The sequence below is a fragment of the Anomaloglossus baeobatrachus genome, chromosome 5 (assembly GCF_048569485.1).
Source record: "Anomaloglossus baeobatrachus isolate aAnoBae1 chromosome 5, aAnoBae1.hap1, whole genome shotgun sequence".
NCBI classification, from domain to species: domain Eukaryota; kingdom Metazoa; phylum Chordata; class Amphibia; order Anura; family Aromobatidae; genus Anomaloglossus; species Anomaloglossus baeobatrachus.
In genome coordinates this window covers 506,824,570-506,852,501 of record NC_134357.1, presented here as the reverse complement: position 1 = coordinate 506,852,501, position 27,932 = coordinate 506,824,570, and the positions used below count along the sequence as shown (strand labels likewise).

The window sequence follows — 27,932 nt, the reverse complement described above, 5'->3', positions numbered from 1 at the left end:
GCCTCCTCGTTGATTGCTCAAACTTGCAGAACTTCACAGATGTCATGCATTCATGCCCACTCATCGGTTCCTATATGTGGAAGCTGATTGGAATACCGACAGGCATATAATAGCTGGTATTGAAAAGTGCTACGGAATATGTGCTTTGGGTGCTATATAAATAAAAATTAAATTATGTATGTGAGGGCCCTCCCACTTCCCAAATTTCTGTTAGAGGGCCACCTGTGGGTTGTGGGCTCTCCCAAATAAATGAGTGGAAATCACTGTCTTAGGCTATGTGCGCACGTCGCGTAAAAACATGCAGTTACGCTGCGCTTTGTAGCGCAGCGTAACTGCATGCGTCCTGCGTCCCCTGCACAGTCTATGGAGACTGTGCAGGGGCCGTGCGCACGTGGCGTTTAAGAGCGCAGCGCTTCGGCTACTGCCGAAGCGCTGCGCAAAAAGAAGTGACATGTCACTTCTTTCCTGCGCTTTGCCGGCAGCTCCTGCTCTGTCTATGGCAGGAGCTGCAGGCAGAGCGCATGGAATCGGCGCTCACTACGGACATTTCTGCAGCGATCTAAAGCGCACATGTGCTCTTCAGATCGCTGCAGAAATTTCTGCAGGGCTTGTACGCAACGTGCGCACATAGCCTTATCATCTACCATTCTGGAAAGATCCACAGCTCTGCTGACAGGACCTGTGATGATGTCACAGTCATGTGATCAGTCACATGGGGGAGGAGTCAGAGGAGAGGTTGTAGGAAGTGAAGTGTTTTCCTCTGTAGGAAGCAGCTGCATGTAAGAGAAGAAGCTGGAGGAGAAGTCTGCACTGGAGACCGGTAATGAGGGGCCGGGGACGGGGGGGAACAGGACTCAGTGCTGGGGGAAAGAACCGGGGCTCTCTACGCATAGGAAAGAGCCGGAAACACAGGAGAAGCTGGAGAAGTCTGCACTGGAGACTGGTAATGAGGGGACGGAGGGAACAGGACTCAGTGCTGGGGGAATGGACCGGGGCTCTCTACACATAGGAAACACAGGAGAAGCTGGAAGAGAAGTCTGCACTGGAGACCGGTAATGAGGGGCTGGGGACGGAGGGAACAGGACTCAGTGCTGGGGGAAAGGACCGGGGCTCTCTGTACATAGGAAACAGCCGGAAACACAGGAGAAGCTGGAGGAGAAGTCTGCACTGGAGACCGGTAATGAGGGGACGGAGGGAACAGGACTCAGTGCTGGGGGGAAAGGACCGGGGCTCTCTGTACATAGGAAACAGCCGGAAACACAGGAGAAGCTGGAGGAGAAGTCTGCACTGGAGACCGGTAATGAGGGGCCGGAGGGAACAGGACTCAGTGCTGGGGGAAAGGACCGGGGCTCTCTACACATAGGAAACAGCCAGAAACACAGGAGAAGCTGGAGGAGAAGTCTGCACTGGAGACCGGTAATGAGGGGACGGGGGGAACAGGACTCAGTGCTGGGGGAAAGGACCGGGGCTCTCTACACATAGGAAACAGCCGGAAACACAGGAGAAGCTGGAGGAGAAGTCTGCACTGGAGACTGGTAATGAGGGGACAGAGGGAACAGGACTCAGTGCTGGGGGAAAGGACCGGGGCTCTCTACACATAGGAAACAGCCAGAAACACAGGAGAAGCTGGAGGAGAAGTCTGCACTGGAGACTGGTAATGAGGGGACGGAGGGAACAGGACTCAGTGCTGGGGGAAAGGACCGGGGCTCTCTACACATAGGAAACAGCCGGAATCACAGGAGAAGCTGGAGGAGAAGTCTGCACTGGAGACCGGTAATGAGGGGACGGAGGGAACAGGACTCAGTGCTGGGGGAAAGGACCGGGGCTCTCTGTACATAGGAAACAGCCGGAAACACAGGAGAAGCTGGAGGAGAAGTCTGCACTGGAGACCGGTAATGAGGGGACGGAGGGAACAGGACTCAGTGCTGGGGGAAAGGACCGGGGCTCTCTGTACATAGGAAACAGCCGGAAACACAGGAGAAGCTGGAGGAGAAGTCTGCACTGGAGACCGGTAATGAGGGGCCGGGGACAGAGGGAACAGGACTCAGTGCTGGGGGAAAGGACCGGGGCTCTCTACACATAGGAAAGAGCCGGAAACACAGGAGAAGCTGGAGAAGTCTGCACTGGAGACTGGTAATGAGGGGACGGAGGGAACAGGACTCAGTGCTGGGGGAATGGACCGGGGCTCTCTACACATAGGAAACACAGGAGAAGCTGGAAGAGAAGTCTGCACTGGAGACCGGTAATGAGGGGCTGGGGACGGAGGGAACAGGACTCAGTGCTGGGGGAAAGGACCGGGGCTCTCTGTACATAGGAAACAGCCGGAAACACAGGAGAAGCTGGAGGAGAAGTCTGCACTGGAGACCGGTAATGAGGGGACGGAGGGAACAGGACTCAGTGCTGGGGGAAAGGACCGGGGCTCTCTGTACATAGGAAACAGCCGGAAACACAGGAGAAGCTGGAGGAGAAGTCTGCACTGGAGACCGGTAATGAGGGGCCGGGGACAGAGGGAACAGGACTCAGTGCTGGGGGAAAGGACCGGGGCTCTCTACACATAGGAAACAGCCGGAAACACAGGAGAAGCTGGAGGAGAAGTCTGCACTGGAGACCGGTAATGAGGGGACGGAGGGAACAGGACTCAGTGCTGGGGGAAAGGACCGGGGCTCTCTACACATAGGAAACAGCCAGAAACACAGGAGAAGCTGGAGGAGAAGTCTGCACTGGAGACCGGTAATGAGGGGCCGGGGACAGAGGGAACAGGACTCAGTGCTGGGGGAAAGGACCGGGGCTCTCTACACATAGGAAACAGCCGGAAACGCAGGAGAAGCTGGAGGAGAAGTCTGCACTGGAGACCGGTAATGAGGGGCCGGGGACAGAGGGAACAGGACTCAGTGCTGGGGGAAAGGACCGGGGCTCTCTACACATAGGAAACAGCCGGAAACACAGGAGAAGCTGGAGGAGAAGTCTGCACTGGAGACCGGTAATGAGGGGACGGAGGGAACAGGACTCAGTGCTGAGGAAAGGACCGAGGCTCTCTACACATAGGAAAGAACCGGAAACACAGGAGAAGCTGGAGAAGTCTGCAGTGGAGACTGGTAATGAGGGGCTGGAGACGGAGGGAACAGGACTCAGTGCTGGGGGAAAGGATGGGGGCTCTCTACACATAGGAAACACAGGAGAAGCTGGAAGAGAAGTCTGCACTGGAGACCGGTAATGAGGGGCTGGGGACGGAGGGAACAGGACTCAGTGCTGGGGGAAAGGAACGGGGCTCTCTGCACATAGGAAACACAGGAGAAGCTGGAATAGAAGTCTGCACTGGAGACCGGTAATGAGGGGCTGGGGACGGAGGGAACAGGACTCAGTGCTGGGGGAAAGGACCGAGGCTCTCTGCACATAGGAAACAGCCGGAAATAGGAGAAGCTGGAGGAGACGTCTGCACTGGAGACCGGCAATGAGGGGCCGGGGATGGAGGGAACAGGACTCATTGCTGGGGGAAAGGACCGGGGCTCTCTGCACATAGGAAACAGCCGGAAATAGGAGAAGCTGGAGGAGAGGTCTGCACTGGAGACCGGGAATGAGGGGCCGGGAATGAGGGGCCGGGGATGGAGGGAGCAGGACGGACTCAGTGCTGGGGGAAAGGACCGGGGCTCTGTACACATAGGAAACAGCCGGAAATAGGAGAAGCTGGAGGAGAAGTCTGCACTGGAGACCGGTAATGAGGGGCCGGGGACGGAGGGAACAGGACTCGGTGCTGGGGGAAAGGACCGGGGCTCTCTAAACATAGGAAACAGCCCGAAACACAGGAGAAGCTGGAGGAGAAGTCTTCACTGGAGAACGGTAATGAGGGGCCAGGGACGGAACAGGACTCAGTGCTGGGGAAAAAGACCAGGACATAGGAAACACAGGAGAATCTGGAGGAGAAGTTCACACTGGAGATCGGTAATGAGGAGCTGAAGGGAAGAATTGAAGCAGCAGCACTCACCATTTGTGTCCACGATTCTTTATTTTAATTCCATAAGATCACCAAATGCAAGGTGCATGGAAGGTGGAACGTTTCGCTCCTGTTAAGCCACGCTTCAATAGGTCCTGAAGGTGGAGGAAAAGTATGTACTGCTGACCATTAATGAGGAGCCGGGGACAGAGGGAACAAGATTCAGTGCTGGTGGAAAGGATCAGGGCTCTCTGCACATAGGAAACACAGGAGAAGCTGAAGAAGTCTGCAGTGGTGGCCGATAATGAGGAGTTGAGGATGGAACTATAAGGCTATGTTCACACGCTGCGTTTTTGGTCAGTTTTTGCTGCAGAAATTTCTTGAGAAATTGTTGTAAGCTTTCTGCAGACATTCCCCAGCAAAACCTATGGCAAAAAAAATTAGCTGTGCGCACACTGCGTTTTTTTAAGAAAATTCTTTCAGTAGATTTTCTTAAGAAAAAGAATGCGCATGTCACTTCTTTTCTGCAGCTAACTGCGTTATTTCACTCCATTGACTGTAATGTAATCAGGAAATAGCACAGGAATAACGCAGGTAGCAAGTGATGTGCGTTATACCTGCGTTATTCCCGCCTTATTTCGCATTTTCGGGACATAGCGTACATCCCTGCCCTGCGTTTTGCAGGGAAGTGATGTCACTAGGACAGGAAGAGGAAGAAAAAGCAAAAAAAAAAAGCGTGTGCTCTGCTGTATTTTTACTTTCCAGCCGGGTAAACACACAGCGGCGGCCCGGTATTCTCAGGCAGGAAAGGGCGAGAGACAGGGTTAATGCCCTCCCCCTCCTCCTGCAGCCGAGAATCTCAGTCGCAGCTGCCCCGGAACTGTCGCATCCATTATGCGACAGTCCCGGAGTGTCCCCGGCTCTTCCAGATGCCGTGATGCGGTGGCAATCCAGGTAATAAGGAGTTAACGGGAACCAATAGCTGCCGCTAAGTCCAAGATTAGTAATGGCAGTGTCTATGACTCGCCGTCACTAATCTGTAAGTGAAAGTAAAGAAACACACACACACACACCAAAAAATCCTTTATTTTGAATAAAAGACATAAAGCCCCTCTTTCTCCAGTTTATTAACCCCTCCCAAACACACAGCTCCGACGTAATCCACAGTGATGTCCTGCGGCGCTTCCAGCCCTGCTCCAGCCGCGTGTGACAGTTCTCCACACAGCCTCGGTCAGGGAGCGAATGCTGAATGCACTCCCTGAGCGAGTGCAGAGGTGACTCCAGGACATTTCTCACGGCCGGTGATGTGAACACACTACTGGCCGCGAGAAGTGCAGTATGTGTGGGGGGGGGGGGACATCATAAATAAAGCTGGAATATCTATCCCTCTATTGTCTGTCTGTCTGTCTATCTCTCTATTATCTATTATCTATCTATTCCCCTAAATATCTATTATCTATCTATCTATTATCTATCTATATCTATCTATTCCCCTAAATATCTATCTATCTATTCCCCTAAATATCTATTATCTATCTATCTATCTATCAATCCATCTATCCCTCTATCTATCTATCATCTATCTATCTCTGTATTATCTATTTTTTTTTCCATTTTCAACATGCTTTATTGCTGTAAAGGCATTAAAAAAACGCAGGGAGCAACCTAAAAAAACGCACCAAAAACGCACCTGCGTTATTGGTGCGTTTTTTAACGCAGGTGCACTAATCCTACACTCAAGAAATTTCTTAAGAAAAATCATTTTTCTAGTGTGAACATAGCCTAAGGCCACATGCACATGTTGAGTATTTGATGAGCTTTTTACCTCAGTATTTGTAAGTCAAAAGCAGGGGTGGGTAAAATAATACAGAAGTGGTGCCCGTGTTTCTAATATTTTTTTACTCTGATTGTTCCACTCCTTGGTTTGGCTTACAAATACTGAGGTAAAAAGCTCACCAGATTAATGTATGCAAATCGCCTAGGGCCCTGGATCAAAAGGTCCCTTTGGCATATATGATAAAATCAATGCTACTAGACACCTGCAAGTTTTGGAGGTCAAATTAGGATAGAACCACTGTAATATTTTTATAGTGACCAATTAAATTTCTCTCACTAAACAAAATCCCCTGAAAACATATCTATATTTATTTTAATTTGAAAACTGCTATAGACATAAACATATTGATACATACATTTCTGAAAGGTTCCAGATTCCTATGAGTCGAGAAAGGGAAGGGAACAGGGACTCTTTTACCCTATATATTTCCCTTACTGGATGCAGAGGTTGAACAAAACCAAGATGCTCAGTATGAGCCTCGGTGGCCGATTTTAATAATAGTACTTAGCTTTAGTAGATCATCATTTTCTGTGTTTTGTGTTTATTTTTATTTACACGATTAGTAGTGGGGGGGTCTCATAGACCCCTACCCATTACTAATCTGGGCCTTTGTAGCAGCTGTGTTTTTTTGACAAATCACAGCTGTCATTAACCTCTTATATTATCGCAATCGGGATGAGCCGTGTAAGTGCCAGGATTCGCGCATCTTATGGATGAGCCAATTCTGTGGTAACTGTAGGCTATTATTGTTAGGCTGGGGAGGGCTAATAACCATGGGCTTCCCCAGCCTCTGAATACCAGTCCCATCTTGGTTGGGTATAAAAAAAAAAAAAAGCCAAGTGTAGTCCCCGTATTTTGATACACCACCAAGATGAAGCATACAGCTGGGGCCTGCAGCCTCCTGCTGTCTGCTTTATCTGTGCTGGGTATCAAAATACGGGGAACCCAAACCCATTTTTTTCAATCATTTATTTTTACACTCCACTTCGGGGACCCAGAAAGGTAATGTGAGGGAAACCAATCACAGATGCCGACAAAGAGGGTGGGCAGGGAATTGGTGAATATCCATAAGGTTTACTGAGTGGACCCGGTAGCAATGTGACAGCAGCGGTGGAACTCCTTAAGAATAACTGTCCTGCTTTAATCACCATTTTTTTATTTTTACCTATGCAGCCAAACCCAAACAGTAACATGAGGTTCGCGTTCGCCAATTATTGCTTGTGAGTTAAAGGTGCTTAGCACTCATCTAGATAAATTCCTTGAGGGTCTAGTTTCCAAAATTGGGTCACTTGTGGGGGAGCTCTATTATTAAGGCATATCAGGGGCTCTCCAAACGTGATATAGCACCACTAATAATTCCAGCCAAATTTGCATTCAAAAAGTTAAATGGCGCTTCTTCCCTTCTGTGCCCTGTCATGCACCCAAACAGTAGTTTTACACCACACTTGTGGTATCAGAATACTCAGGAGAACTTCCACAACTAATTGTATGGTGAATTTTCTCTTGTTACTCTTGTGAAAATGCAAAATTTGGGACTAAAGTAACATATTTGTGGGGAAAATGTAAAAACTAATTTTTTTCCTTCCACAATGCTTTACTTCTTGCAAAGCACCTGAAGAGTTAATAAATTTAACTTCAAATAGAATGTGGTCCCTAAAAAAAGTTTTGTAAATGTTGTTGGAAAAATGAGAAATTGCTGATAAAATTTTAACCCTTCTAATGTTCTAACAAACAAAAATATGTTTTAAAAATGGTGCTGATGTAAAGTAGACGTGGGAAGTTAACTATATTGCAGAATAACTGGTTTAAGAGCATAAAAAATAAAAGTTTGACATTTTCAAAAACGGCACCAAATTTCTGATATGTTTTCACAAATACAAAAAGTATTGTCCAAAATTTGTAATTTTAGTATATAAAATGAGACTGGTCAGAAAAGAAAAATTTGGCCAGGTCATGAAGGTGAAAACAGGGTGGGTGGAGAAGAGGTTAATGTTCTATCATCTGTGCCCCACGACCCCGATTCTGCCATCCCAATATCTGTGGATGTTCCTGCACTTTATAACTGTGTCTACTTTTTATGAAATATTTATTAAAGATTCAGCTATTTTAGATTTTTCCTTTTAAAATTTATTCTGTGATTTTGGTGCTGGATTGGAGATATTCTGTGATAAATCTCTGTGTGTGACTATAGTGGGATTGTGTGTTACACCGGGGGCAGGACGGGGCCAGAACTGGATGTAGTGATCATGTGAAGCCGGTAGCAGCTCCGGAGATTTCTGACATGGGATCTTTCTGATGTTACATCGTCATCTTCTCCCCATTCAGGTCCCTACAATATCGGATCCTCTCAGATCTTCTATATAAGAGAATTTTCCTGATTGACCCATCAAGGATGGATAGGGACAGGGACAAGATGGCGGAGAGGATATTACACCTCACCCTAGAGATCCTCTTCCGGCTTACTGGAGAGGTGAGAGATTCTGATGACGTCACATTACATCATTCTTATCTATGGGAATAACAGATGGACAGAACTGGAGAGGTGAGGACTCTGGAAATGTCTGTAGTGAGATCTATTAATGTGTCTCTCCATATCCAGGATTACACAGTAGTGAAGAAGACCTCTAGTGAGCGCTGTCAGGCCCCTGTGTCTGAGGGATGGGGAATACCTCTGAGCCCAATCACGGGGCCTCCACCTCACCCCCTGATACATGAGGACATCAATGACCAGAAGATCCTAGAACTCACCTACAAGATGATTGAGCTGCTGACTGGAGAGGTGACACTGCTGGGAATGCTGAGACATTATACAGTAACGCTATGAAGGGATCGGAGGATGACGGTATCATTGTATGTGTCAGGTTCCTATAAGGTGTCAGGATGTCACCGTCTATTTCTCCATGGAGGAGTGGGAGTATTTAGAAGGACACAAAGATCTGTACAAGGACGTCATGATGGAGGTTCCCCAGCCCCTCACATCACCAGGTAATAGACAGGACTAAATACACATGGACTATAATTATCTGTATGTAAAGAATGATTTCAGTCCCTGTATGTGTTTCCTACAGTTGTATCCAGAAAGAGGACAACACCAGAGAGATGTCCCCATCCTCTTCTTCCACAGGACTGTAAAGAAGAAAATCTCAATGTTCCTCAGGATGATCAGGTAGATGGAGGGAAGGTGTCATGAAATCTTCCCTATGATGTGTATGTAAGAAACAGGTCCAAAATGCAACACACTTAGGCTAGGTTCACATTTCCGTTGTTTTGCATCAGTCACATGCGTTGCTTGACGCATGTGACTGATGCGTTGTACAACGGATGACAAAGAACAGAAATCATTGTCGGACTCCGTTGTGTGCGGGGGGTGGAGCGCGAGGGGGCGGAGCCGAGCGGGGCCATGGCGCTGAGGACGTCAGTGCAGCGGGGACTGCACGGCTGGGGACAAGTGAGTGTGTGTGAGTGTGTACACATGCGGAGTGCGGGAGGGGGCAGAGCCGAGCGGGGAAGTGTCGGCCTCCTTGCACACGTATCCAGGGTAAATATCGGGTAACTAAAAGCAAAGCTCTTTTTGCTTGGTTATCCGATATTTATCTTGGATACCAGCGTACACCGCTTAGCGCTGGCTCCCTGCACACGTAACCACTGTAAATATCGGGTAACTAACCAAAGCGCATTGCTTGGTTACCCGATGTGTATCCTGGTTATGGGTGCAGGGAGCCAGAGAGAGCATGCGCAGCAAAATCCTACGGATTGCGCTGCTCAAAAAACGTTACAGGCTGCGTTGCTCCCGCCCGGCGGTCAGTTAAAAAACGACTGACCTCGACGCAGCGTATGCAACGCAGCATCATCAGTCGCAATCCGTCACTAATAGAAGTCTATGGGGAAAAACTGGATTCCTGAAAAATATTTTGCAGGATACCGTAATTCCTCAAGGCGACGGATTGTGACTGATGCAAAACAATGGAAATGTGAACCTAGCCTTAGAAGGATGACGCAGTGTTGATTTTATATGGTATTTATTATTTACACAGGTTGATATGAGGCTTGGGAACTCAATGTAGGTTCCCGGGGTACAGTATATGAGCTTAAAAATACTCATCAAATATGGATTCAGGTTATACGTACAATGACCATAACTCTTAGCAGCATGTTACCCTAAGAACCACCTTGTAATAACACTCCTTTACCAGAAAAAGATGTAACCCAATTAACGATTGTCAAGTCACCCATTAATCCAGTCATCTTCCTTGAGAGGTTATAAGCAGCGCCTGTGGCTTGACCACACAGCTTGGGCTTGTGGTTTTGACCATCAGCATCTGCGGCTTCACCATGTGGCGTGGACTCAGAGTTGTGACAAGCGGTGTCGGCCGGTGGCTCATGGGAGCGACTTGACTCACACACTTCACAGTCTGCAATGAGTTTGCAACTTCAGCTAGGAGGGTAACATCACGCACCCTTGCACATACATCTGCTCGCTTCTGCTTCTTGGTGCCAATCCCGCCCTTTTGTCAACGTCCTACACTTTAATATTTTTCTTATTTTCTTTATATTGTCCTCTCATCTCTACTTGTAAATACAATATTCTTTTCCAATGGAGGCACATAACTTATACAGTTTCCATCAGTTACACCCAGTAGTTTTCACTGACCCTCTATTTTTCCTCATAGGACTTTTCCTGACTCCTTTTCCATGCAGTCCACTCCTCTGTACAGTCAGTCAGGGTAATACTTAGCCACTGTCCTTGTCACCTCAGGCTTCCCACAAACACTTAGCTACCTTTCTGGACCTTCAGCTCAAATCCACAAGAGTTGTTTCTTCTACTTCATTAACAGATATGTAATCTGGCCCCAAATCCTACCATCTTTACTCCAGTTTCTCGGCCTCTTAGTGGTCATTTTAGAAACACAATGTCTTCATCCTTCCTTGTCACACACACTGGTCCGGCCTTCTCCTCGCGTCTCTGTATTTCATTTCCTCTCTCTCAAACTCCAAGGGGTACTTTGCACGCTACGACATCGCTACTGCAATATCGTCAGGGTCAAATCGAAAGTGACTCACATCCGGCGCCAGTAACGATGTCACAACATGTAAAGCCGCAGGAGCGAGGAACATCTTACCTGCGTCCCGCCGGCTATGCGGAAGGAAGGAGGTGGGCGGGATGTTTACGTCCTGCTCATCTCCGCCCCTCCGCTTCTATTGGCTGCCTGCCGTGTGACGTCGCTATGACGCTGCACGACCCGCCCCCTTAGTAAGGAGGCGGGTTGCCGGCCAGAGCGACGTTGCAGGGCAGGTAAGTGCATGTGAAACTGCCGTAGCGATAATGTTCGCTGCGGCAGCTATCACAAGATATCGTATGTGCGATGGGGGTGGGTACTATCGCGCTCGGCATTGCTAGCATCGGCTAGCGATGTCTCAGCGTGCAAAGTACCCCTAAATCTACAACTGATCTCTAACAGCCTATTTACAGAGTCTATTTACAGATTAAAACTTTACTCTTTTTCCTTAGTTTTTTGGACACATAATATCACATCTCAAGTGCAACAATGAGCAGTACATGGTGCCACAACGTCACTGTACAGAGCCCCACATAGGAAATGTGTGCTAGAATTACAGTCTATTGTTTATAAAATGAGTCAACTAAAAACCTCTCCAAAGACTCCCACCAGCTGCAGGACTGACCCTCTGTAACTCTCCTCTGCCCAGCTGCAGGGCTTACCCTCTGTAAATCTTCCCCTGCCCAGCTGCAGGGCTGACCCTCTGTAACTCTTCCTCTGCCCAGCTGCAGGGCTGACCCTCTGTAACTCTCCTCTGCCCAACTGCAGGGCTGACGCGCTGTAACTCTCCCCTGTCCCAGCTGAGAGGATGACCCTCTGTAACTCTCCTCTGCCCAACTGCAGGGCTGACTCGCTGTAACTCTCCACTGCCCGGCTGAGAGGCTGACCCAATGTAACTCTTCTCTGCCCAACTGCAGGGCTGACGCGCTGTAACTCTCCCCTGTCCAGCTGAAGGTCTGACCCTCTGTAACTCTCCTCTGCCCAACTGCAGGGCTGACTCGCTGTAACTCTCCCCTGTCCAGCTGCAGTGCTGACCCTCTGTAACGCTCCCTTGCCCAGCTGCAGGGCTGACCCTCTGTAACTCTCTTCTGCCCAGCTGAGAGGCTGACCCTTTGTAACTCTCCTCTGCCAACTGCAGGGCTGACTCGCTGTAACTCTCCCCTGTCCAGCTGCAGGGCTGACCCTCTGTAACTCTTCTCTGCCCAGCTGAGAGGCTGACCCACCTGTAACTGTCCCTTGCCGAGCTGCCTACTCTCCTATGACTTTCACATAAAAGTAATTACAACAAAACATAGTATCAACCATATAATGACAGTACTTAGCATAAGAGTCCTTTAATACCAGTATATCCTTCAGCATCACATGTAAAGCTTTATGTCACACAGCAAGTCTCTCCATTGGGTACCAGGATCTTCTATTTCTTTACACCAGGAACATGACATTACTTCTTCTTCCTTCCCCGGCCTTCACAGTCCTCAGATCTTAATCATATAAAGCATCTCTGTGCCAAGGTAGATGAGGTTGTTCAAAGAATGTCAGCTCCTCCATCTAATTTGCAGCAACTGCAAGTAATTATCCTGTTGGCAGTGACCAGTATTCCTGGGGAACAATCTCAACACCTAGAGGAATCTGATGTGATGAATGTGTGCTGCCCCCGTGCCAGCAGCCGGCGCTGCTCGGGCCCAGACCTTCAGGGGTGGTGCCTCGAGGGTCTCGCAGACACGCCGAATATACGGGCTGGGCCGTATTAAGTTCATGACGCCACCCACGGTGCGTGGTGAGTTGGGACACCACCGCTGCAGTTACGGGGCACCCGGGGGAGATGTTGCGCAGCAAGTTGTTAACCCCTCCGTGGGCAGGGATGGTGGCCCTTGGACCCGGTGGCTGAGGTGCAAGGGGATTGCAACTGCAAGATGGTGCAGGTGTACTCACTGTTAGTAAAACACACAAGTCTCTGGTAAACCAAGGTGATGGTGGCAGTTGCCTCGGCCGGTCGCATTCAGGGTCCCCCGTCCAGCTGGTGGTCTCTATCTCTGTCCTCTGCACTGTTTTAAGTAGAAATAACTTCCTAGTGTGAAACGTAGGAGTCCGCTCCCGGCTGGATGTGGCCTAAGAAGCCGTGCCCGCAGACGCTGGCCCGTGGGATCTATGGGCCCTGGCGGTGACCTCTTATCCCTAATCAGTGCGCTATTGTCTTCTATGAGGGACTTTGGATGGGACAGGACCTCTAGTCCTGGCCTCAATCAGTTAATTAACCAGTCCAGTCGTTTCTGGTTTCCGGCTTCAGGGTCCGAGTACCCCCATTGTGCTACGGTTTCCGGGTCGGTTCCCCGTGTCGGTACCGGCGAGCCACTACCCTGTCCCGGTCCACCTCGGTTCCACCGAGGCGTCTTCCCATCTCCTGCTGATGGAGACCACCGTCTGCCACCTAGCCAAAGGCACCAGGGCCCCTACCCAGCCCCTACCCAGCCCCAGCACACCTCCTCTCAACTTGAACTTCAGAATAAGACTACTGTTTTCCCGCCCTGGGCTGTCTAAACCCCTAGGTGGGCATGCACCAACTGCCTGGTCACGCCCACTGGTGTGTCTATCTTTCCCTAAAGGGGGGTGACTAGGGTTTCAGGTCGGCTGTGTGTCACCTAATGAGGGAATGGTGTAATGCAGTGGCCTATCTGTGACTACCTGGATTCTCCAGGGCGTCACAAATTGCTGCAGTTCTGAAGACCGATGGAGGCCGAACGTGCTCCTAGATGGGGGTCTCTAATAATGTGGCCATTCAGTGTATGGTTTATACTTGGTGCAGATGACATGATAAAGATGATCATAGACATTAGATGTTGTCTGGATCTTCTCACAATTTTCTGGTTACCGAGACTGCTGGTTACAATTAGGAGGCGACAGGTTGGATTTTGTTTGATCTTTGTTGTTTTTCAAATCATTTCACCAAACATCTCCATTTGTCTGTGACTTTTAAAACATTTATTTCAGGATGAAGATCTGACCCATATGAATACTACAGAGACATTTGTGATAGGTGATGAGTGGTGTAAAGAGGAGATTCCTACAGATAACCGCCCAGGTGAGTAGTGATCACTAAATGCAGAGAAGTGACAGATTTGTTGGGGATGAGTGTTTTAAGATTTAGAGACTGTTTCATTAATGTTGGCATGGTGATTCCCGTCTTCTTAATGAAGAGCTGCGGTGGGGTAAGTTATGCTGAATTCATTACGATGTGTTTGAAATTTAATGAATTTGGCACATCTCAGAATCAAGAGTCTTGCCAGAAATGGTATTAAAGTTAGGGATCGACCAGAGCAACATTTTTGATGGGCGTCAGTTATGCTACTACAGTGGCATAACTCTTGAGGGATTTGGTGGATACCACCAAGACTTGTCAATGCTGCACTCACTTTGGTGGACTTGGCTGAGACTGGCGTGAAAATGTCAAAAATTACTAGAGTTTTGTGACACTTTGAGCAAAAGGTTTGCGACTTTTCTGTGTTCTGTGCCAGAAAACTATTATAAACAGTTTGATAAATTGGCCCCTTTGTGCTAAAAAAATGCTTTTTTACATGATCATGTAGGAAGGTTTCTTCCCTGTATCCATAATCCATTTCTGAGTTGCTGAAAAGGAGATACCAATTTAAACGATTCACAGAAAAAACGATCAAAAGGGAGTAACCCGAAAATATAAATCACAGAAAAAATACTCCTAAAATAAACAATTTAGCCCCAAGAAATGTTACCCTGTTACCCTAGGGCTAAATTGTTTATGCTTTTTTTTACATGAAAAGAATACTGTATGTTTACTTTATCCTACTACAGTACTCTATAATTATTTTTTCTTTTTCGCTCCTAATTGGGAGACCCAGACAGTGGGTGTATAGCTACTGCCCTCTGGAGGCCGCACAAAGAACTACACTTAAAAGTGTAAGGCCCCTCCCCTTCTGGCTATACACCCTCCCGTAGGAGTACAGATTCCTCAGTTTTAGCTTTGTGCGCAAGGAGGTCAGACACGCACGCATAGCTCCATTGTTTTTAGTCAGCAGCAGCTGCTGACTATGTCGGATGGAAGAAAAGAGGGCCCATAAACAGGGCTCCCAGCATGCTCCCTTCTCACCCCACTGTATGTCGGAGGTGTTTGTAAGGTTGAGGTACCCATTGCGGGTACGGCGGCAGGAGCCCACATGCTGATTCCTTCCCCATCCCTTTTTACAGGGCTCTGGGTGAAGTGGGATTTACTGGTCTCCAGGCACTGAGACCGGGCTCCATCTACAGCCCCTGGAGAAGATGCTGGATGGAGCGGAGTACATCAGGGACATGGCCCTGCTTCCTCAAGGTACTCTGTGTCCCCGTGCATTTGGCGCTCACACCGCAGCATGCTGGGTGTTGTAGTGCGCCGGGGGACATCAGCGCTACGGCGCTTGTGCCATGGCCTCATTCAGCTTAGCTGAAGCAGGCACACTTCCAGGAATCGGTCGCGCCGGCCGCTGGGACTGCGGCGCGGCTGGCACTTGTGGTGCGCCGGGGACTTCAGCGCGGCCCGCGCTTTTACGGCGGCCGCGCTGATAACTCGAGTCCCCGGCTTTTGCGGCCTGCTTCCGTTCGTTCCCGCCCCCGGACCTGCCAGTCAGGAGAGGGGCGGGACGCTGGCCACGTCTAGGAATGGGTCATGCCGGCCGCTGGGACTGCGGCGCGGCTGGCACTTGTGGTGCGCCGGGGACTTCAGCGCGGCCCGCGCTTTTACGGCGGCCGCGCTGATAACTCGAGTCCCCGGCTTTTGCGGCCTGCTTCCGTTCGTTCCCGCCCCCAGACCTGCCAGTCAGGAAAGGGGCGGGACGCTGGCCAGTGCATCAGCGCTGAGGGCTGGAGTCGTTTTTACATACTCCAGCCCTCACAATCGGCACAGAGGGGACACTGTTTCCCGCACTTTTGTTTGGGAACTCCCACGGACCGCCCCTCTCCACAGACGCCGGCAGCCATTCCTGCTGACACGCTGAGCTGCAGAGGGGAGCCGGGGAGACCCAGACAAGGAATCTGCAGCCTCTTACCCGCTATTCAGCGGGCGGTAAGCAGCCCTCAGGGCTCACCCCCTCTTGTGCCAGTAGTATTCTTAGTATTTTGTTGCTACAAATACTTTGTATTACATAGCGCTGGTCGCCCTTTGGCTATAGACTCTCTCACATTCAGAGAGCCAGCAGCATGTCGTCCGCAAAACGCAAGGGTGCCAAAGCACAGACATTATATGCTTCCTGCACCGCATGTGGGACTTTTCTACCGGCAGGCTCCACGGACCCCCATTGTGTGCAGTGCTCGGCCCCTGCGGCGCTTGCACAGTCGGGACCTCTGCTGGACGTGACCCAGGGTGTACCACCTGTGAATGCTGTCCAGGTGACAGGAACTGAGTTTGCAGCTTTTGCTGACAGAATGTCTCTCACTATGTCACAAATTCTTGACACATTGCGAGCTAGGCCTGTACTTCAGGCCACGGACACTGTGCAATCATTGCCCCCTGGTCCCCCTCAGCTCCAAGCTCCGGGACGGGCATATACACCTCAGGGTGAAGACTCTGACTCGGACGATGGCCCCGGGCAGCCTAAGCGGGCTCGCTATGACGGGCCTTCACATTCATCTCAATGGTCAGGATCCCAGCGAGATGAATCTATGGGTGATGAGGCGGACGTAACTGATCAGGATTCTGATCCTGGGACCGCTCTCAATCTAGATACACCAGATGGTGACGCCATAGTTAATGATCTTATATTTAACATCAATAAGATGTTAAATATTTCCCCACCAGCTCCTCTTGTGGAGGAGTCAGCTTCGCAGCACGAGAGAATCCATTTCAGATACCCTAAGCGTACTTTAAGCACTTTTCTGGACCACGCTGACTTTAGAGACGCAATCCAGAAACCCCACGCTTATCCTGAAAGGCGTTTTCCTAAACGGCTTAAAGATACACGCTATCCTTTTCCCCCTGAGGTGGTCAAGGGTTGGACCCAGTGTCCAAAAGTGGATCCTCCAATTTCCAGGCTTGCAGCTAGATCCTTGGTTGCAGTTGAAGATGGAGCGGCACTTAAAGATGCCACTGACAGGCAGATGGAGCTCTGGCTGAAATCCATCTATGAAGCGATTGGAGCGTCTTTAGCGCCTTCTTTTGCAGCCGTATGGGCACTCCAAGCTATCTCAGCCGGGCTGGCGCGAGTTGACTCCGTCACACGTGCATTTGCCCCGCAGGTAGCACCTTTGACCTCGCAAATGGCGGCATTCGCGTCGTACGCGATTAATGCTGTTCTTGACGCTACAAGCCGCACGGCAGTGGCGTCAGCCAACTCCGTTGTTTTGCGTAGGGCCCTGTGGTTGAGACATTGGAAAGCAGATTCTCATTCCAAGAAGTGCTTAACCAATTTGCCTTTTTCTCGTGACCGATTGTTTGGAGAGCGTTTGGATGAAATCATCAAACACTCCAAGGGTAAGGACTCATCCTTACCGCAACACAGACAAAACAGACCCCAACAGAGGAAGGGTCAGTCTGGTTATCGGTCCTTTCGAGGACCGGGCAGGTCCCAATTCGCCTCGTCAAAAAAGACTCAAAAAGACCAGAGACGCTCAGATTCTTGGAGGTCTCAGTCACGCCCAAAAAGGGCAGCCGGAGGAACCGTTGCCAAGACGGCGTCCTCCTGACTTGCGGTCTCCGATTCCCACACCCGCGGTCGGTGGGAGGCTTTCCCACTTTGGCGACATCTGGCTGTCACACGTCAAAGACCGTTGGGTGAGGGATATTCTGTCTCACGGGTACAGGATAGAGTTCAGTTCTCGTCCGCCAACTCGTTTCTTCAGAACTTCTCCCCCACCAGACCGAGCCGATGCTCTGTTGCAGGCGGTGGCCGCTCTAAAAGCGGAAGGAGTGGTGACCTCCGTCCCTCTTCAGGAACAAGGTCACGGTTTTTACTCCAATCTGTTTGTGGTCCCAAAAAAGGACGGATCGTATCGGCCCGTCCTGGATCTAAAGTTGCTCAACAGACACGTAAAAGTCAGGAGGTTCCGGATGGAATCCCTACGCTCCGTCATAGCCTCAATGTCTCAAGGAGATTTTCTAGCATCAATAGATATCAAAGATGCGTATCTCCACGTGCCGATCGCACCAGAGCATCAGCGTTTCCTACGCTTCGTCATACACGACGAACACCTGCAGTTCGTAGCGTTACCTTTCGGTCTGGCAACAGCCCCCCGGGTCTTCACCAAGGTCATGGCAGCAGTAGTAGCTGTTCTGCACTCGCAGGGTCACTCGGTCATCCCGTATCTAGACGACCTGCTTATAAAGGCACCCTCTCAAGAGGCATGCCAACACAGTCTGAAGGTGGCACTAGACACTCTCCAGAGTTTCGGGTGGATTATCAACTTTCCAAAGTCTCATCTAACCCCGACCCAATCTCTGACTTATCTTGGCATGGAGTTTCATACTCTCTCAGCGATAGTGAAGCTTCCACTGGACAAGCAGTGCTCGCTACGGACTGGAGTGCAATCTCTCCTTCAGAGCCAGTCGCACTCACTGAGGCGCCTCATGCATTTCCTAGGAAAGATGGTAGCAGCAATGGAGGCAGTCCCGTTCGCGCAGTTTCATCTGCGCCCTCTACAATGGGACATTCTACGCCAATGGGACGGGAAATCGACGTCCCTCGACAGGACTGTCTCCCTCTCTCAGACTGCCAAGGACTCTCTGCGTTGGTGGCTTCTCCCCACCTCATTGTCACAGGGAAAGTCGTTCCTTCCCCCGTCCTGGGCAGTGGTCACGACGGATGCGAGCCTATCAGGGTGGGGAGCGGTGTATCTCCACCACAGGGCTCAGGGGATGTGGACTCTGGAAGAGTCCACCCTGCAGATCAATGTTCTGGAAATCAGAGCAATCTATCTTGCCCTGCGAGCCTTCCAACAATGGCTGGAAGGCAAGCAGATTCGGATTCAGTCGGACAATTCCACGGCGGTGGCGTACATCAACCACCAAGGGGGAACACGCAGTCGCCAAGCTTTTCAGGAAGTCCAACGGATTTTGACGTGGGTGGAAAGCAGAGCGTCCACCATATCCGCAGTTCACATCCCAGGCGTGGAAAACTGGGAAGCAGACTTTCTCAGTCGCCAGGGCATGGACGCAGGAGAATGGTCCCTTCACCCGGACGTGTTTCAGCAGATCTGTTGCCGCTGGGGGACGCCGGACGTCGATCTGATGGCGTCACGACACAACAACAAGGTCCCAGTTTTCATGGCACGGTCTCACGATCACCGAGCACTGGCGGCAGACGCCTTGGTTCAGGATTGGTCGCAATTCCGACTCCCCTATGTGTTCCCACCTCTAGCATTGTTACCCAGAGTTCTCCGGAAAATCAGGTCCGACTGCCATCGAGCCATACTCGTCGCTCCAGATTGGCCAAGAAGGTCGTGGTACCCGGATCTGTGGCATCTCACGGTAGGCCAACCGTGGACACTACCAGACCGTCCAGATTTGCTGTCTCAAGGGCCGTTTTTCCATCTGAATTCTGCGGCCCTGAACCTGACTGTGTGGCCATTGAGTCCTGGATCCTAGCGGCCTCAGGTTTATCTCATGAAGTTGTTGCCACAATGAGACAGGCTAGAAAACCATCCTCAGCTAAGATCTATCACAGGACGTGGAAGATATTCTTAGCGTGGTGCGTGGCTCAAGGGTTTTCTCCCTGGCCATTTGCATTGCCAATTTTTCTTTCCTTCCTGCAGTCTGGGTTGGAAAAAGGTTTGTCGCTTAGCTCTCTTAAGGGTCAAGTCTCCGCGCTATCCGTATTCTTTCAGAAGCGCTTGGCACAGCTTTCTAAAGTACGCACGTTTCTCCAAGGAGTTTGTCATATCGTTCCTCCTTACAGACGGCCATTGGAACCCTGGGATCTGAACAAGGTTCTCATTGCTCTCCAGAAGCCGCCTTTCGAGCCTTTGAAAGAGGTTCCCCTTTCTCGGCTTTCACAAAAGGTAGTTTTTCTTGTGGCGGTCACGTCTCTTCGAAGAGTGTCCGAGCTAGCGGCGTTATCTTGCAAATCTCCCTTCCTGGTGTTTCACCAAGACAAGGTAGTACTGCGTCCAATTCCAGAGTTTTCTCCCAAGGTGGTTTCTTCCTTTCATCTCAATCAGGATATCACTTTACCATCTTTGTGTCCGCATCCAGTTCACCAATTTGAAAAGGGTTTACATCTGTTGGACCTGGTGAGAGCACTCAGGATTTACATTTCTCGCACGGCGGCTCTACGCCGTTCTGATGCGCTCTTTGTCCTAGTCGCTGGTCAGCATAAGGGATCGCAAGCTTCCAAATCCACCCTGGCGCGGTGGATCAAGGAACCAATTCTTCACACATACCGTTCTGCTGGGCTTCCGATTCCATCTGGACTGAAGGCCCATTCTACCAGAGCCGTGGGTGCGTCCTGGGCATTGCGGCATCAGGCTACGGCTCAGCAAGTGTGCCAGGCGGCTACCTGGTCGAGTCTGCACACGTTTACCAAACACTATCAAGTGCATACCTACGCTTCGGCAGATGCCAGCCTAGGTAGACAGGTCCTTCAGGCGGCGGTGGCCCACCTGTAGGAAGAGGCTGTCTGACAGCCCGTTCATGTGGTATCTTTTTACCCACCCAGGGACTGCTTTTGGACGTCCCACTGTCTGGGTCTCCCAATTAGGAGCGAAAAAGAAGAAGGGAATTTTGTTTACTTACCGTAAATTCCTTTTCTTCTAGCTCCAATTGGGAGACCCAGCACCCGCCCTATTTGTTCTTAGGGTTTCGTTTTTCGGGTGCACATGTTGTTCATGTTGTTTCTTAAGTTCTCCGATCATGTTATCGGATTGAATTTGTTTTTGAAACTGTTATTGGCTTTCCTCCTTCTTGCTTTGGTACTAAAACTGAGGAATCTGTACTCCTACGGGAGGGTGTATAGCCAGAAGGGGAGGGGCCTTACACTTTTAAGTGTAGTTCTTTGTGCGGCCTCCAGAGGGCAGTAGCTATACACCCACTGTCTGGGTCTCCCAATTGGAGCTAGAAGAAAAGGAATTTACGGTAAGTAAACAAAATTCCCTTCTTTTTTACATTGTTCTACAAATAATACATATAGTCCAAGTTTCTGTATTTGAGAGATATATGCCAAATCTATATATAAATTTACAATTTATATAAGTCTTTTTTTCAATGCATGGTTAACTATTGGATCTGGATGATAATTATTTTATGTTTTTCTGAACACCCCCCACCTTCACTTCACGTTTTCAATATATTGATATTCAATAAAAGTTTAACGAAAAATTTTAGGAGTATTTTTTCTGTGATTTATAGAGATACCAATTTACAGTCCGGCCCATCACAGGTCCTTGTGGTCAAGGGATGTCTCTAAATAAACATTACCAGTCAGCCACAGGCTTCACTGTTATGTACAAGAGAATTTTCTCCTTTTAAAAACCTCAATATTATTCTTCTATAAATGCTATAAATACTGATCTATACAGTTATCTCTACACTTGGTCAAAATTATTGTTATTCTGAACAGTTAAGCAAGTTGAAGATAAATTGATCTCTAAAAGGCATAAAGTTAAAGAGGACATATTTACTTTGTATTTTAGAAAATAAATTATATTCATCTTTTACATTTTAAAAATTACTAAAAGGAGAATGGGGTGATGCAATGATCCAAACGTTTGGGCAGACTAGGAGATGTGTGTCCAGACAGCTTTGTCTAAGGCATGGGTCCCCAACTCCAGTCCTCGAGGGCCGCCAACAGTACATGTTTTCAGGATTTCCTTAGTATTGCACATGTGATAATTTAATCACCTGCACAGGTGATGATTCCAACACCCATGCAATGCTAAGGAAATCCTGAAAACATGCACTGTTGGCGGCCCTCGAGGACTGGAGTTGGGGAACCCTGGTCTAAGGTTTCAGACCTTAATTAGCCTGTTAGGGTTATGACTTGTTCACTATCATCGTTAGGAAAGGCCAGGTGATGCAAATTTCCCAGCTTTATAAAAAACAGCCTCCTCTGACCTTGTGCCAAAACAAGCAGCCATGGGTTAATCTAAGCAGCTGCCTAGCACTCTGAAAATGAAAATGGTGGAGGCCCAGGTGCTCTTTCCTCAGTTTGAAATGTAATTAAGAAATGGCAGTTAACAGAAATAGTGGAGGTCAAGATAAGGTCTGGAACAGCAAACTATTTCTGTGAGAGCTGCTTGTAGGATTGCTAGAGAGACAAATTAGAACCCCCGCTTGACTGCAAAAGACCTTCTGGAAGATTGGCAGACTCAAGTTGTGGTACATTCTTCTTCTGTTCAGAGACACCTGCACAAATATGGCCTTTGTGTAAGAGTCATCAGAAGAAAATCTCTCCTGCATCCTCACCATAAAATTCAGCATCAGTAGTATACAAAAGAAGATCTAAACAAGCGTGTTGCATTTTGGAAACAAGTTCTTTGGACTGATGAGGTTAAAAAATAACTCTTTGGCCACAATGATCAAAGGTATGCATGGAGGAAAAAGGGAACACAATTTCAGGAAAAGAACATATAAATCACTTGTAAGGCCACATCTAGAATATGTGATCCAGTTTTGGGCTCCACATTTTAAAAAGGACATTTGGAAGCTAGAGTCAGTTCAAAGGCGGGTAACCAGACTGCTACATGGAATGGAAGGCCTCCCATATGATGAGAGCTTGAAAAACTTAGATATGTTTAGCTTAGAAAAAAAGACGTCTCAGAGGAGATCTCATTTATATGTATAAATACATGTGTGGTAAATATAAAGGACTGGCACATAACTTATTCCTTCCAAAGACAATACTAAGGACCAGGGGGCATTCACTATGAGTGGAAGAAAAGCAATTCCGGCAGCTAAATAGGAAAGGGTTCTTTACAGTTAGAGCAGCCAGACTATGGAATGCCCTACCACAAGAGGTAGTAATTTCAGATACTATAACAGCTTTTAAAAAAAGGGCTGGATGATTTTCTCAGTACACACAACATTGTTTGTTATAAGTGACTTAGTGACAAAATGTATACCGTATTTTTCGCTTTATAAGACGCACCTGATTATAAGACGCACCCCCAAATTTGGTGAAGGAAAAGAGAATTTTTTTTTAATGTTAAATGGGGTGCATCTTATAATGGTAGTGTCCATCTAACAAATCATATAGGGTATATGTCCCTCATAGCCCCCCATCCTAAAATTAGCCCCCCTTAATCTGGATATGGCCCCCTTATAGTGAATATAGCCCCCTTGTGCTGGGACACGTCCCCCAGTGATGCCACATGTCCCCCATTGATGACACACATCCCCTATTGCTGGCACATGTCCCCTATTTATGACACATGTCCCCCTGTGCTGGCATGCGTCCCCTATTGCTGGCAGCCTGTTACAAGTCTCATATTGCTGGTACACATCCCCTATAGCTGGCATACGTCCCCTACAGCTGGCACAGGTCTCCTATAGATGGAACACGTCTCTTACAGCTGGCACAGGTCTCCTATAGATGGCACACGCCTCCTACAGCTGGCACAGGTCTCCTCCTCCCCTGTGTTTGATATGGCCCCCATGTGTGCTGCCCATGGCCCCTATAGATGGCACACCACCCCTGTGTTAGATATGGCACCCATGTGTGCTGCCCATGGCCCCTATAGATGGCACACCTCCCCTGTGTTAGATATGGCCCCCATGTGTGCTGCCCATGGCCACTATAGATGGCACACCTCCCCTGTGTTAGATATGGCCCCCATACTGCTGCCCATAGTTAAATAAAACACTCTTTCCTTACCTTCTAAGCGCTATCCCTCCTTGTGTCTCCCGGCGTGCTGCTCCTCCTCCTACACTTCCTGGTTCTCGGTGCCGGTCATGTGATCGGCACAGCAGAGTGATATCATCTCTGCGTGCCTGATGACAGCAGCAGAGACACCGGGAGATCAGCGCTAGAGGTAAGTAAAGCTTTTTTTATTTTACTATGGGCAGCAGTATGGGGGCCATATCTAACACAGTGGGGATCATGTGCCATCAAACGGGGGCGCAGGCAGATATAATATGCGCCGCTGCCCCAGCCCATCACCGCGGTGCGGTTTCAGCACCACGTTGATGGACAGCGGCAGTGCATATTATATGAGCGGGAGCAGGAGATCAAAGGCTCCCTCCTGCAGCTTTGACCAGCCCCCAGCACCTCTCCAGAGCTGCCCCCATCTCCCCAGGACCCTGCAGTATATATATATACACACACACACACACACATCCATATATTCGGATTATAAGACGCACCCCCTACTTTCCCCCAAAATTTGGGGGAACAAAAGTGCGTCTTATAAAGCGAAAAATACGGTAATTGGTGGATTGAAGGTTGAACTAGATGGACCTAGGTCTTTTTCAAAATATGTAACTATGTAACATATCGCCAACCATGAAGCAGGGGGGTGGATCAATCATGCTTTGGGGTTGTGTTGCAGTCAATGGCATAGGGAATACAGTTAGGTCCAGAAATATTTGGACAGTGACACAATTTTCGCGAGTTGGGCTCTGCATGCCACCACATTGGATTTGAAATGAAACCTCTACAACAGAATTCAAGTGCAGATTGTAACGTTTAATTTGAAGGTTTGAACAAAAATATCTGATAGAAATTGTAGGAATTGTACACATTTCTTTACAAACACTCCACATTTTAGGAGGCCAAAAGTAATTGGACAAATAAACCAAACCCAAACAAAATATTTTTATTTTCAATATTTTGTTGCGAATCCTTTGGAGGCAATCACTGCCTTAAGTTTGGAACCCATGGACATCACCAAACGCTGGGTTTCCTCCTTTTTAATGCTTTGCCAGGCCTTTACAGCCGCAGCCTTCAGGTCTTGCTTGTTTCTGGGTCTTTCCGTCTTAAGTCTGGATTTGAGCAAGTGAAATGCATGCTCAATTGGGTTAAGATCTGGTGATTGACTTGGCCATTGCAGAATGTTCCACTTTTTTGCACTCATGAACTCCTGGGTAGCTTTGGCTGTATGCTTGGGGTCATTGTCCATCTGTACTATGAAGCGCCGTCCGATCAACTTTGCGGCATTTGGCTGAATCTGGGCTGAAAGTATATCCCGGTACACTTCAGAATTCATCCGGCTACTCTTGTCTGCTGTTATGTCATCAATAAACACAAGTGACCCAGTGCCATTGAAAGCCATGCATGCCCATGCCATCACGTTGCCTCCACCATGTTTTACAGAGGATGTGGTGTGCCTTGGATCATGTGCCGTTCCCTTTCTTCTCCAAACTTTTTTCTTCCCATCATTCTGGTACAGGTTGATCTTTGTCTCATCTGTTCATAGAATACTTTTCCAGAACTGAGCTGGCTTCATGAGGTGTTTTTCAGCAAATTTAACTCTGGCCTGTCTATTTTTGGAATTGATGAATGGTTTGCATCTAGATGTGAACCCTTTGTATTTACTTTCATGGAGTCTTCTCTTTACTGTTGACTTAGAGACAGATACACCTACTTCACTGAGAGTGTTCTGTACTTCAGTTGATGTTGTGAACGGGTTCTTCTTCACCAAAGAAAGTATGCGGCGATCATCCACCACTGTTGTCATCCGTGGACGCCCAGGCCTTTTTGAGTTCCCAAGCTCACCAGTCAATTCCTTTTTTCTCAGAATGTAACCGACTGTTGATGTTGCTACTCCAAACATGTCTGCTATCTCTTTGATGGATTTTTTCTTTTTTTTCAGCCTCAGGATGTTCTGCTTCACCTCAATTGAGAGTTCCTTAGACCGCATGTTGTCTGGTCACAGCAACAGCTTCCAAATGCAAAACCACACACCTGTAATCAACCCCAGACCTTTTAACTACTTCATTGATTACAGGTTAACGAGGGAGACGCCTTCAGAGTTAATTGCAGCCCTTAGAGTCCCTTGTCCAATTACTTTTGGTCCCTTGAAAAAGAGGAGGCTTTGCATTACAGAGCTATGATTCCTAAACCCTTTCTCCGATTTGGATGTGAAAACTCTCATATTGCAGCTGGGAGTGTGCACTTTCAGCCCATATTATATATATAATTGTATTTCTGAACATGTTTTTGTAAACAGCTAAAATAACAAAACTTGTGTCACTGTCCAAATATTTCTGGACCTGACTGTATGTCAAGGGTAGATGGAAAAATGGATTAAATTCAATTTTAACATCACACCATCTGTAAAATAAAGCTGAAGTTGAAAAGAGCATGGCTTCTACAAATGGATAATGATCCTAAAAACATATCAAAATCCACAATAGACAACCTCAAAAGGCGCAAGCCAAAGATTTTACAAAATGCCCTTCCAGTCACTTGATCTGAATTTCATTGAAAATCTGTGGCTGTGGTTTACAAGGGTGCACAAACATTTGCATCAGCCCATTTTCCTTATTTTTAAAATGTAAAAGATGAAAATATATGTTTGTTTTGGCTATAATACAAAAAGAAGTCATCTTTAACTTTGTGCCTTTTAGAGATCAGTTAATTTTCAACTTGCTTAAATGTTTTGAATAACAGTAATTTTGATAAAGGTTGCTCAAACGTTTGCATGCTACTGTATACAATATAAATAGTTATATAATTCCAATGCAAACCTACTGATAAATAATAAAATCATTTTTATTCTTGGCAGATAACTGCACTAGGAGCTCAGAGGGACATCTGATATTCACTGATTTTTCAGCAGATAATCTTAGCATCACACCAAATACTTGTGAAGAACATGTGATTAGGTCAGATACACATCAAGACCTTCTCAGAAAAAAACGGTCATCTGATCCTTTTCAACAGGTCCTTTTTTCTGCTTCATCAAAGACAAAACAAAGACACAGCACTATTGAACATAAAATGGCTTACAAAGGGAATAAACCATTTTCATGTTCAGAATGTGGGAAGTGTTTTAATTGGAAAGCAAATCTTGTTACACATAAAAAAATTCACACAGGGGAGAAACCATTTTCTTGTTCAGAATGTGGGAAATGTTTTTCAGAGAAATCACATCTTGTTAGACATCAGAGAAGTCACACAGGGGAGAAGCCATTTTTTTGTTCAGAATGTGGGAAATGTTTTAACCAAAAAGCACATCTTGTTACACATCAGAGAATTCACACAGCAGAGAAGCCATTTTCGTGTTCAGAATGTGGGAAATGTTTTAAGTTGAAATCAGATATTGTCAGACATCAAAGAACTCACACAGGGGAGAAACCATTTTCATGTTCAGAATGTGGGAAATGTTTTAAAAAGAAAGAAAATCTTCTTATACATCTGAAAACGCACACACGAAAGTAGCTATTTTCTTTTTTTTTTATTGACAAAATGTAAAGGAAAAAAATACAAGTTATGGTAAATTCTTCAAACGAAATGAAAAAAACAATTTAGAGCATTAAATAATTATTAGAAAATTGTGATGCAGCGAGGGGTATATGGAAGATATATTTCTCTCAGGAATTGTTTCTCACACTGGTGAGCAACAAGGAGAAGGTCAAACCCTGGCCTGGATCTTCTCTGCTATTCCAGGTTTTTGGGGCAACACCGAGGTTGCACAGCTGAAGGAGTTAGGACAGCATAAATAGACATCAGTGGAGAGTGGTGTTTTGGCTGAGAAAGCTGAAATGTGTTTTGTGGGAACTTCATACCTGAAAGGGCTGGCACGTCCGAGCCCTAAAATATGCTGGATAACAAACTGGACTTTTCTTTTGCATTCCCATCTGATGTACGATTCTGTTTTTTCTTTGCTACCAGTGTGAATAAAACTCTGAGTTTGGACTGAAAAATTGTGTGCCTCTTTACTGTATCCCTGTCATTGCCTGCCAGAGCTAAACTGACGTCACATTACATCATTCTTATCTATGGGAATAACAGATGGACAGAACTGGAGAGGTGAGGACTCTGGAAATGTCTGTAGTGAGATTTATTAATGTGTCTCTCCATAACCAGGATTACACAGTAGTGAAGAAGACCTCTAGTGAGCTCTGTCAGGACCCTGTGTCTGAGGGATGGGGAAGACCCCTGAGCCCAATCACAGGACCTCCACCTCACCCCCTGATACATGAAGCCATCAATGACCAGAAGATCCTAGAACTCAC

General features: G+C 47.8%; 1 protein-coding gene across 1 annotated transcript; it reads left to right on the top strand.

Moving 5' to 3' along the window:
- Window positions 1-751: 751 nt before the first annotated feature.
- Window positions 752-27,640, top strand: LOC142311994 (gastrula zinc finger protein XlCGF66.1-like). The gene is made up of 7 exons (XM_075350869.1): window positions 752-820; window positions 8,094-8,238; window positions 8,368-8,547; window positions 8,630-8,753; window positions 8,837-8,934; window positions 13,814-13,904; window positions 26,480-27,640. Exons 2-7 carry the CDS (start codon window positions 8,161-8,163, stop codon window positions 27,133-27,135), a joined length of 1,227 nt encoding a protein of 408 aa, XP_075206984.1. The 5' UTR covers window positions 752-820; window positions 8,094-8,160; the 3' UTR covers window positions 27,136-27,640.
- The last annotated feature ends 292 nt before the right edge of the window (window positions 27,641-27,932 follow it).